Source organism: Mirounga angustirostris, unplaced genomic scaffold, assembly GCF_029215605.1.
Source record: "Mirounga angustirostris isolate CCGP_5_RB_7025 unplaced genomic scaffold, mMirAng1.0.hap1 SCAF_4, whole genome shotgun sequence".
Taxonomy (NCBI): Eukaryota; Metazoa; Chordata; class Mammalia; order Carnivora; family Phocidae; genus Mirounga; species Mirounga angustirostris.
In genome coordinates, this window is record NW_026991712.1 from 9,795,686 (window position 1) to 9,807,972 (window position 12,287).

A 12,287-nucleotide genomic window follows, 5' to 3' on the forward strand; every position below is an offset into this window, starting at 1 on the left:
TATTGGGTTCGTTTTCTAGATAAGGAAGCCAAGACACCAAGAGGTTGTGTAACTTGCCCAAGATGACACAGCATAAGAGGCAGAAGGGAATTCTAATCTAGGGCTTATTTCCAGAGCCTAAGAAGGAATAAAATCCAGTCTTGACAGAACTGGAGTGTGGATTTGCAGAATCATCCAAGAGCCCGTTCCCCAGCAGGCCCAGCCAGTGATGAGTGTGTGAATGGGACAGCACCAGGCATCATTTGCATGATCCTGTACAGTTGACCAAACCACTCCCCATCCATTGTCTCCTGTGGTCCTCACAATAGCCATGATCTCCAGGTGGATCCATTATTCCCATTCTATGAATGTGATCATTGAGGTCCCCAAGGTCAGTGAGCTACTCAAGATCACATAGAAAGTACTAGAGCCTCCCTTTGAGCCTGTGTCTTTGGACTCCACACTCTGGTCTTTTTAACTGCCAACACAATTATCCAGATGGTAATGAATCCGTCTGATGAATTTTTTTCATCTCTAAAATGGGAGTTCATGTCTACCCTGGAAGGTGGGTGTAAGGATGAGCTGATAGATGTAAAGTAGTGAGGGGTAGGTGCTCACTAATGGGTGGTGTGGGAGTTGATGTTGTTATCATCATCATCATCACCTGAGAAGATTTGGGGTTCGGGGTAGGCAGATTCCAGGCATGGGTCCCAAGCCGTAAACTGAAGTAAAATGGCCCCAGAGGAGGGAGTTGAAAATCTGGTTTAGGTTCCTAGACAAGGTTGGAAATATAGATTCAGGTCTGCAGATCAGAAGGCTTATTGATCAGAAAATGTGATCAAGATCACCAAGGGTCAGAGCCAGGACTTGGGTCCCCAGGCAAGACCAGGAGCAGACATTTTCAAACCTTACATTGTGGTCCTTACCATCATGGCATGAGATAGCTTTCTATTTGGCTGGACTGTGAGTTCATAAGGACAAATCCAGCTTATTCATCATGGAATTCCAGCTCTGTGTCCCCAGTGCCTGCCATATAAAAATTGAAGGAATGAATGAATGATCGAGTAAACGAATGCACCAATGGGTCCCCACTTACACAAGCAAGCCCACAGCGCATGGATTGGAACCCAGCAGGGTGGGGAGCCAGATCACATAGAGCAGAAGAACCTGGAGTGTGTAGTACCAAGTGTCACCCATGGACCCTAGGGAGCCTGGTGCTGAGCACTGAACCAGAGACACTCCACCAAGAGGGAGGGAGAGCCATTTTTCTTTGCCGATATGATGAAGCATGCGCACACATGAACACACATGTGCTACATGCTCTCCCTCTCCCCACCCTCCCCGCCAACTGAATTTACGCAGATAATAATCTCAAAGGATTGTTTGCAGTTTGCTCCTGCCTGAGACAGGGGCATGAACCCGATGACCTCTCCGTGACTTTTCCAGGAGCAGCATTCTGCATCCTTCTCTGTGGCGGGTCCTGTTCTTTCTAGTAGGAAGTACATTTTGCAATTTCAGAAACAATTCTGAAGGGCCTCAGATGAAAGAGGTAATTTCCTTCAGTAACCAGGGACTCTAAAAAGAGTAATACTAAGCCGTTATAAGAACGTTTCATATGTTTGAAAACCATTGTCCTATACGTGCAGGACACACTCTTCATTCATTTATATTCCTGTTGCTTTACCAAAGCTTGTGGGAACTTTTCATATGAAAGGTGTCTGCAGCCACCCAGCTCATTCCATTAACTAGCTGGTTAAGTAAAAGTATGCACATTGCTTACCCTTCCTCAGATCTGTTTTCTTTAGCTGGAATAATAATTCCTACCTGCCCCATCGGTTTGTGATGAGGTTACTTGGTAAAACAGATCAAGCACATGCCAACGTCTCAGGGAAGTTGTCGCTTCATCCTGGTTGACACCATCCTCTGGAGCTAGCCGGGACTAGATGCTTCCTCCTTCCTTCCCTCCAGGTTCCTCATTGTCCTGGGATGCTTGATTCTGGCCGTGCTGACCACGTTCAGGGAGTACGAGACTGTTTCGGGAGACTGGCTGCTATTACTGGTGAGACTGTGCACCCCCCCCCCGGGGGGGGCGATTCTGGGGTAGATGCCTCTGGTTGGACTCTCACAGTTGAGAGCAAGGAGGCTGCCCTTGGGCACAACTGGTTTTGGCTTCCTGGCCAAGTCCAGTCCCAAGAGAAAGCAATGACTGGATCAGTTGGGCAGGTATGCATGGGCACAGGTGGAAGGGAATGGTATTTGTTATTCTAGACTAGAGACAAGGGGGCACAAACAAGGTCAAAGCAAAAACCAAGGCACATTAGTTATATGATAAATGGCGGCTTCTCAATCCTCTGAAAGTTAACACAAAGGCATTCTCTGTTCTAAAACCTGCCTCTGCTTTTTCTCCTTAAAACCCTGAGGATCTCTGACTCTCTTCAAGGCCAAGTACCAAATCCCATTTCTACATTGAACTCCACATCCTTGCTCCTGGGACCTCTGCCTGTTTTATCTCTGTTCCCTCATCTATACAGGCAAGGGGTGCCAGCCCCCCAATTAGGGTCTACAAAATAGCAGAACCTTCACCTCGCACTGAGCATGCCATCCATGATGCCGGAGTCAGGGGGATTCCTTCTGAAGGCAGGTGTTTCCAGTTCACACAGTCTCACGCTAAGATCTTAGCAGGTGAATCCTGAGAAGCCATCTAGCTCCAGGAACTAGGTTTCAGGGATTATTACAGAGCAGCAACTCCCCAAGGGTCCCAGGAGGTCACCAAAGGGGGGGGGGCAGAGGTGTCTGCCTGACCAACAAGAGAGGCAGGAGGGAAGGAGGAAACCCGGGGTCCAGGGAGACAGCACAGCCTGGTGCTCTGAGCCTGATTAGCAGCGTGGGAATCCCTCTTTGCCACGTCCTAGTCTGGAGGATTTTGTGTACCTACTCCTTGCCTTGGTTTCTCGAAACATAAAATGAGAATAATATCATAAAACACTTGAAGCAGAGCCTGGCCCAGGAGCCCTGCTTAGTAACTGTTGGCCGTAAGTAGCAATTCCCGGGGCCAGGCAACTGGGTGGGATTAGCAGACTGTGTTTCATTGATAACTTCTCTTTTCAATTTAACCGCACTTAGAGGCTTTTCGTACATAAAATAGACTTTTTTTTTTTAAAGGGATCCATTGGAACCAAAACAGAGAGGAAAAAACAAGGAATCCCTTTGCAAGGCTGCTCTTAGGGACAGTTAGCACATTAGCATGGACACGGGGACTGTCCAAAAGTGCCCGGAGGTGATAACGTGTTCTTCTTCCCCCTCCACCACCAAAACAGCAACAGCAACGGAAACCCCGCTCTTCAGAACCTCAGAGCAGAAATCTGTACTCCCAGACAACTGGGTCCCAGTTGATCCGTGTCTCTCCATATGTTCTTAATGCAGGAAACATTTGCTATTTTCATCTTTGGAGCCGAGTTTGCTTTGAGGATCTGGGCTGCCGGATGTTGCTGCCGCTATAAAGGCTGGCGGGGAAGGCTCAAGTTTGCCAGGAAGCCCCTGTGCATGCTCGGTAGGTAAGCCCTGACCCTGAGTCGGGGGCGCCCCGGTCCCCCTGCTCCTGGTGCGCCATTTCCCCGAGGAAATGTGGCTTTATGGAAGCCCGCGCAGCCTCTGACCCTACCTCGGTGAGGAAGAGCCGCTCCAGTGTTCCGGACGCAGAATTCCTTCTTCTGTGGCTTGCCCTCCTGATGGCTCTACAGGGCTGTGATTCTTAATGAGCGTGATGGGGGGCACTCTTGGCATTTGGGCTGTGAAGGAGCAGCCCACTGTAGGACGCTGAGCATCCCCAGTCCCTAGACTGGAAGCCTCCAGGCATTGTGACAACCAAAACTGCCTGCACCCTTCCAGACTGGTGCTTGTGGGCATGGGAGGGGTGACACCACTGCTGGTTGAGAATTACTTCTATGGGCCCACGTTGTGCCCATTTTACAGAGGGGGACACTGAGGTTCACAGTGCTGAGTCATTTCCTAGTCACACAGGTAGTAAGCCGCAGATTCCATCCTAATAACATCAGGTCTGGAAGAATCTAGCACCTGTGCCCTCCATCCCTCCCACGTTGCTGGGTGTTGACCCCCAAGTTGCTTTGGAGAGATGTCTCTGACACCCTTCCCTTTGGGTGCAGGCATTAGATAGCAGAGAAGGTGGACACTTCCACTTACCCCTGTTGGTGCAGCATGAACCCATATGTTTCCATCTGAAGATCCCACTAAAATCATAGAGCAACAGTGACGGGCAGGAGTTGGAACCTCAAATTCCTAGTGATGATTAAAGTTACAGGATCACAGGGCCTTGAAAGGCTCTCCAAAGGCACCTAGTCCAACACGCCGGCCCGTCTGATATTCCCTTCCCCTTCATAGCAGCCTGCAAGTGGTCACCTGCTTGCATATCTCCAGTTCTGGGGCGCTCACCACCTTCCAACGTATTTATTCCATCTGAAGTCTCTGACTCTCTTCAGATACTTGAGTTCAGTCGTTCTGTTCTTCTCTCCACTCCAGCAGTGGAAAAGGGTGCTCAGTGGCTCTGGCTGTTCCTTGTACCACAGGTTCTCAGCATCGTTCTTGCTCTTCTCTGAGCATGCTCACCGCCCTTTTAAAAAATGACCCCCAGGACTGAACACAGCCCTTTGGATGCAGATGGCCAGCCCAGGGAAGGAGAGCTGGAGCCGTCCTCTGTCCTATGTGCCGCACTTCTCTCTGGGCAACCAGGGGGGCCCTGCCTTGCTTGCAGTTTGCTTGGCACAGTGACTGTACCGCTTGACTGCCTGTTGAACTCGCTCTTCCTTCTTCCCATCTCCTTCTGAGGTTGGACACCTGAGGGTTTTGTGTATCGCTCAGCACGTTTAATGCAAGGAGAGGCTATGTGGTGTGAGTGCATGAGTGCACACAATTTTGGAGGATTTTGTAGTTACTGATTTCTTTTCATATTTTTCAACCTTCTCTCTTTCTTTGTCCTCCTTCCCTGTCTGCCCCTGTCTCAGTCCATTCAGGCAACTATAACAGTGCCACAGACTGCGGGCTTATGAACAAGAGAAATGTATTTCTCACAGTTCCAGAGACCAGAAGTCCAAGATCAAGGTGCCAGGCTCCGGTCGAGTCCCTCTTCTAGGTCACAGGCTGCCCATTTCTTGGTCTGCTTGCTGTGTGCTCACGCCGGGGAAGGGGCCGCGGAGCTCTCCGGAAACTCTGTTATTAAGGACCTGATCCCATTCGTGAAGGCTTCACCCTCATGACCTCATTACCTCCCAGAGGCTCCGCCTCCTAAGCCCATCCCATTGGGGGCCAGGATCTGAGCAGCTGAATTTTGGGAGGACACAAACATTCAGCCCATAGCAACCCCAGCTTGCCTTCCCCCTCTTCTTCTGTCTTCCTTTCGAGTCTTTTGCAAGGTGTTAGGTGGACTTCTTCTCCTCTGGAGAGTCCTGTCCAGTGCTGACCAGAAGTCCTGCACACCCGCTCCTGTATGCAAGCCTGCGTGTGTTGGCAGGGGGTGGGGGAGGTGACTTTATACCCAAATTCAGAGGTTCTCACCCAGTTCGAGAACATCCTAGTACTGTGTGGAGCCTGGACGCTTCCAGGAAAAGAGCATTCCCCATGGAACAGTCTTCACTATTCCAAAAGGGGCTGATTTGACTGAGCTCTGGATCACGCTTCACTGCCAACCTCCCCTGGAGAGCCAAGGCCAGCCCTCAGCATCACCATCCTGGCTAGCTTCCTTTCTGGGATGCCTGTGTTTTCTGCTCTCCTCCTCTCAACTTCTCCCATAACATAGCCTTGCGAGAATTGTTGCTTTCCTCTGCATGTTTGACATGAGGGTGGTTATCCGTCAGGGCACATCATGGCCTTCATACTCAAGGCAGCCCCAGACCCTGCCATTTCGGGTGTGAGTGCGTCCATCTGGGCCAGAATCTCCCATTCTCTCTGAGCATCATAGACTCAACTCACATTTACCCCATATCCAGGTTTTGTTTCCTCTTGCTTTCTGCAAACATTAAAAGTGGGTAACTTTGCACAGATAAACTGAGAGGCCTGGCTAAGGGTAGACATATTGGTATCCAGATGTTTGACACTGAGCTTTTCCCCAAAGTTAGGCACATCTGGGAGACACCTTGAAAGGGCAGACGTACCCAGGTGTGAATTGAGGGGCCTGTTCCAAGCGGGAAGACCGACACATACAGAGGTATGGAGGTCTGAGAGAGCCCTGTGCTCAGCAAAGAGCACCAGATTCTGAAAGGCTCACAGGTCAGAGGGTTTTCAGGTGCTTGGACTTTACCCAGTGGATAAACATCTCTTCCAGTGTGTCCCTTAGAACCTGATGCTCTTGCAAAAAAAAAAAAAAATAGTCCTATAGCCAAAATCTTTGGGGAAAGGCTCTGCTTCGTGTGTGTAATTGAGAGCCACAGTGCATATTAGCATTTTGAAGGTTCTAGAAGTCCTACAGTAGCAAAACGTGCTTCATCAATTTTTCCCCAAATTTACTTGGCTACGGGGTCCCTTTTACCTGTGGACCCTCTGTAGTGTGGTGGGGAGATGGTTGGTATGGGTGTTGGGGGCCACTGAAGGGAATAGGGATGGACCAGGGCATACTCCTCTGTCCTTGGCTATTGGCTTCAGGAGCCAGCTTGGCCCTTCCAGAAGCCCCTCATCCCCTCCACCTTCTCTGCTTTCAGTCACAGCTGTGGTGGACGTTTTCACATCACCTCTGTGGAGACCAGCCTCCCACTTCATGGGTGGGCTTCATGTTTTACTGCAGTCTAGCTCAGGGCCTTCCCTGAAGCTGAGGGAGACCACCAGGCCATGCAGCTCAGAAGTGTGGGGCCATCAGCAACCCCAGGGGTGACCCTCCACCACCAGGGGACGGGAGCCAACGGACAGAGGTCCCAGCTCCCATCTTCCAGAGCGACCACCTTGGGAGGCTGCTTATAACTCCCCTTACCTTGCCTCTCTCCTTTCCTGTGTCCCTCTCCCCTCTCTCATGCCTCCTGAGATGATCTCCCTGTGCATCACTCACGGCCAAGGCCCTGACTCGGTGCTGCTTTTAGGAGAAACCTGCCTTCAACCACGTCTGAGCTTCAGGCTTCCCCTACACGACCGGGGCATATCCCTGACCCCTCTGGGCCTGCGAGTGACCCTGTCACCCTGGGGACCTCGGGGAATCCCTTCCCTGGGATGGAGAATTAGGGCTGGAGCCTGACAGGCCCGCATCCAGTCCCCACTCGGCGATGTCCATCCGGCCCTGTAGCCTTGGGAAGACAGACACCCATGCTCAGGCTCTGTCCAGTGCCTGTGGTGGTTCCTTCGCGTTCGCCTGACCTTCTTTTCCTTCTCCCCCGCCACCCCTCTGTCCTCGTTCCCAGACATCTTCGTGCTGATCGCCTCTGTGCCGGTGGTTGCCGTGGGAAACCAGGGCAATGTGCTGGCCACCTCCCTGCGCAGTCTGCGCTTCCTGCAGATCCTGCGCATGCTGCGGATGGACCGCAGGGGCGGCACGTGGAAGCTCCTGGGCTCGGCCATCTGCGCCCACAGCAAAGTAAGTGCCACGGAGAACCTTCTCCCCGACCTGTGCCTTTCGGGGCATCCCCCTCCCTCACGGCATCCCCAGAGGGTGGTCACTCGGCCACCGCTGGTGAGGATGATGAAGAGGAGGAGGAGGAAGAGGAGAGGCACCAGCGGGGGTGCCGCAGCGAGCACGAGCAGGCAGAGCTGGGTCCAAGTCCTCGGCTCCACCGAGTGCCGACGACCGTGGCCAAGTCTCTCAGCTCTCCTTGAGCCTCGGTTTCCTATTTCTAACCTCGAGAGAATAATGGCTCTGCCTCCAGGTGGTTGAGGGGGTCAGGTGAGCCAACGTAAGGCAGCTCGGGATGGGAGGGAAAGGTTCCGGACTCACCCAGACTCGTGGGAGTCCAAACTCCATTGGTGTGACGCTGGGGGTTTTCTGTAACCTCAGTGGGTCTTGGCTCCTGCATTTATGCGGACGATAATGCGCTCACTTCCTAGAGTGAAAAGACTTAGAACGGGCTCTATTTTTATGAGCTGCCTCAGTAGTTAAAATGAGGATCCTTCTGGCTGCTCACATGAGAAGAGGTACGTTTGAGTGCCTGGTAAATAGTAGGCACTCATTACTGGTAGTGTTTGTTATTCCAGATATGCTTTTCTTCACAAATAGTACAAATACCTAAATAAAATGAAGTACAAATGAAAGGCGCCCAGAGTCCACCTCACGATGCTGCACGTTTTAAACCGTCTGTGCTGCCTCTGACCCCAGACTCGGTGAGGTCAGAGCTTTCTTTCGAGGGTTTTCCACCTGACCTTCCACTCTTATCAGAGGACATGCTAGTAACACCTAACCTTTCATCCATGGAGCTGAGCTGATTCACGGCTCCCGTAGAAATCAGGGCTGAAAATGGCTGGTTTCGATTCTCGTCCTGTGTTCCCTCCGATTCGGAATAGAAAACAGTTGCCTACCTACCGGGTAATTCCGGGGACGAGATATGTCCACGCCACCACCAGACCCTACAACTGAGGTCAGGTGGGCAGAACTTGAGACAAAATGACAATCTCTGTGGTAGGAGACCAAAGGCAGAAAAGCAACTGCTGGTCAGGCTCCACCTGCCATTCTTCCCCCTCACACGTCCCCCTGCTTAGCCTGGTGCTTTTCCAGAGCTGCCCAGCGGCTGCCCGGCCAGCCTTCACTTCTGGGGTCTGCAGTGTGATGAGGAGGTGAGCACACACCTGGGTTGGAGTCCCGCTTCCCCATTTAGTAACTACAAGAGCTTAGCCCAGTTCCTCCTCTAAGCCTGGTAACGGGCACTTAGCACTTTACTTCCTCAACCATTCATTCCAAACTTGTGGCCTCTGGGCCATGTTCCATGATCGGCTCCTCAGGAAGGCCCATGTGGCACAAGGTTAGAGTTTCAAAGTTAGGATAAGGCCAGGCTGTGCTACCAGAACAAAGAGGCCCCAGAGACTCTTGGCACCAAAAAAAGGTCGATGTCTTCTCCGATGTCGGACGCGGGCTAGGTGGCCCTCATCTGTGTTGAAGATGAGCATTGAGTCATCGAGGCAGCAAAAAGGGGCCGGGAGCACCCTGCAGAATGGATTTAAGGAACAGGCAGGAAGTTGCTGCCGAATTTCCCCCACATTGGCTCCACCCCAGCCCCCTAGCACCCCCAGCCCCAGTCCGACTTCAGGGCGGCTCAGGCATGTGCAGAATTCTGTGGCTATCGAGGAACAGCCACGGGCTCTGCCACAGAGTTACTGGCAAAAAATCGTGTAAAGTCGGAATTACCTTGAATAGCCTTTTAAATGACTGCAAAACACAGAACTGGGACACATTTTCACTCCTCGTTAATGACCATTATGCTACTTCTTAATAATCCAACACAACCAGTTTTCCTGTGTGCTCATGCACAGACAACAATTTCCATAGCTAAGCACCAGATGAAACGTTTGCCTTGCATTCAGGGGACAGAGGGAATGAAAGAGCATAGGAATGCTAGAAACCGCACTCAACAAGGCGAGAGGCTCCTGCCCAGACAGCCGCAGGGGAAGGACTTACCCAATTCGCCTTTGTCTTCTCTAAGCCTGAGCAGGGCACTCACTGAAGGGAGTGGCTGGCTGGATTGCCTGCACCATCAAAGCTAACCTCTCTGGGCTGTAAAGTGAATTCACACAAGTGTATGTGACGCTGTGGGGGAAGCCAGACCTAAGCAGTGGGCACAGTAAGTATTAGAGATTTCGAGAAAGCTTACTCAGGAAATAGTGAAAGCGTAAAGGAACTAGAGCTGAACTCGATCTCATGGAGCAATGGAAAACTTCCGTAATGGAGTTGATGCACGTCTCAAGATGACCCGCTGCTCTTCTCTTCATCCCACGGGGAAAGGCAGTGCAGGGACAGAGGCCAATGTGAGCAAAGGCACGGAGAGAGGCAGGAAGCAAGCCCGAGATTCTCCGGACCCAGAGGTTGGCTGCCTGGCCGCTGACGGTCAGATAAAGTATATTGATAAGAACAACTTTGTTCCCTGGGATGACTTAGGAGGAGCGTCAGGCCTCATCTCCAGACTGCGTTTGCCAATAACCTTGACTTTCTTCTGCCCAACATACCATGCTGAACTTTGAAATTGGAATAGAATGAGAGAAATAGAAAGAGACTTAGGGATTGTCTGGGTCAGGGTGTTTGAAACCTCGGTGATCTGCAGATCTTTGCCATATCCCTGCACCATCCTTACTATTCCTTAGCATTGTTCTCTAAATCAACTCGCTCTTGTGCACCTACTCACATGTCCTAGTCTATCATGTGATAATATCCACGAAATAAAAGATGTTATGCTCATTTTAATTTATGCTGATTTTTAATATCGCTTAAATCAGTATGTGACTCTTTAACATAAAAACTGCCTGCCTTCCTTCCATCGGGAGTACACAGGTCACTTTTTAAGAACTGTGATCCAGTCCCTTCATTTTGAAAATAAAGAAACCGAAGCTGGGGAGGGGGTCCATTTGCCCAGGGTCACAGAGGAAATCAGTGGCCGGGCTGGGTTCGCTATGCCACGCTAGCTCCCCCTGCTGTCAGTTTCCTGGTAGTGCTGATTTATCCTGGATCTGCTCCGCCCTGCTTGGAATCAAGTCTCCTGAGTCCTGTGCCTTGACTCAGAGGCGGATGCCCATTTCACCTGCCTTCCTGCCTCCCTGTGAAGGCTCTTGAGCTGTGATATCAAGGTCATCCGGAGACAGAAATCTTCCTCTCCTCGAGCCATACACTCGTTCTGTTAATGATGGAAATAAGGACCGTATTATTATCACAAAGACAAGAAACAACTAGTGTTGGTGAGGATGTGGATAAAAGGGACCCCCATGCTCTGTTGGTGGGAATGTAAATTGGTGCAGCCACTGTGGAAAACAGTAGGGAGAGTCCTCAGAAATTGAAACCAAAATAAAATAAAATAAAATAAAATAAAATAAAACACTGAAACCAGAAATACCGTATGATCCAATAATTCCAATACTGGGTTTACGCGAAGAAAACGGAAACACTAATTTAAAAAAACACATGCACTCCTATGTTTATTGCAGCATTATTTACAGTAGCCAAGATACGGAGGCCACCTAAGTGCCTATCGATAGACAAATAGGTAAGGAAATGTGATGTGCATACACAATGGAATATTACACAGGCATAAAAAAGGACGAGATCCTGCCATTTGTGAGAACATGGATGGACCTAGAGGATATTATGCTAAGTGAAATCAGTCAGACAGAAATGCAAATACCATATGATTTCACTCATTAGTGGAATCTAAAAACAACAACAACCAGCAAATGAACAAACAAAAGGCAGAAACAGACCTATAAATACAGAGAACAAGCTAATGGTTCCCAGAGGGAAGGGAGTGGAGGGCTGGACAAAATGGGTGAAAGGGAGTGGGAAATACATGTTTCCAGTTATGGAATGAATAAGTTATGGGAATAAAAGACACAGCAGAAAGAATATGGTCAGTGCTATGGCACTGTATGGGGACAGATGGTGGCTACACTTGTGAGCACAGCATAATGTATAAACTTGTTCAATCACTATGTTGTCCACCTGAAACTAATGTAACCTTGTGTGTCAACTATTCTCAAATTAAAAAAAAAAAGAAGAAGAAGAAGGTAGGTCTCAGAGGTAAGGCTCAGAGGTGAATAACTTGCCCACAGTCATGGATCTGGTAAACCTGGACCCCAACCCTGGCGCGTCTGCCTCCAGCATCCATCCGCAGACTTCCCAGTGACCACTTCCCTTGTCCACTGCTTGCTTTCCCAGGAGCTCATCACTGCCTGGTACATTGGGTTCCTGACGCTCATCCTTTCTTCATTTCTTGTCTACTTGGTTGAGAAAGATGTGCCAGAGGTTGATGCACAAGGAGAAGAGGTGAAGGAGGAATTTGAGACCTATGCAGATGCCCTTTGGTGGGGCCTGGTGAGTCACCATCTTGAAGGCCCCCCAAGGGGACTGACTGTTAGAGAGAGGTGGAGGGCATGGCAGGGGAGGGCTCAGGTGGGCAGCTGCATTTGTAGGCACAGGCCAGAGCTCCCTCTGCAGGGAATGCACCTGGAACGGGCTTTTCTTTAGTGCTTACAAGAAGTCAGGGCTGGGCACAGTCTGGTCTCATCATCTCTCAGGGACCTTACTTCATTAGTTGTAGGCTGTTATCAGCTAAGCCATGCATGTGCAGACAGACATAGTCGCAGATGCACACATGTGCACTCAGACCTTCAAACACACCCAGAGACCC

The 12,287-nt window shown here is 50.4% G+C and overlaps 1 protein-coding gene across 1 annotated transcript in view; it reads left to right on the forward strand.

Annotated features, from left to right (window-relative positions):
- The window catches only part of KCNQ3 (potassium voltage-gated channel subfamily Q member 3), a 311,482-nt gene that overhangs the window by 254,318 nt on the left and 44,877 nt on the right, over positions 1 to 12,287 (forward strand). Inside the window, exons 2-5 of the mRNA XM_045895863.3 lie at positions 1,948 to 2,038; positions 3,403 to 3,529; positions 7,374 to 7,546; positions 11,816 to 11,971. Coding sequence (XP_045751819.2) covers positions 1,948 to 2,038; positions 3,403 to 3,529; positions 7,374 to 7,546; positions 11,816 to 11,971 — 547 coding nt within the window. The remainder of the gene's footprint in view (positions 1 to 1,947; positions 2,039 to 3,402; positions 3,530 to 7,373; positions 7,547 to 11,815; positions 11,972 to 12,287) is intronic.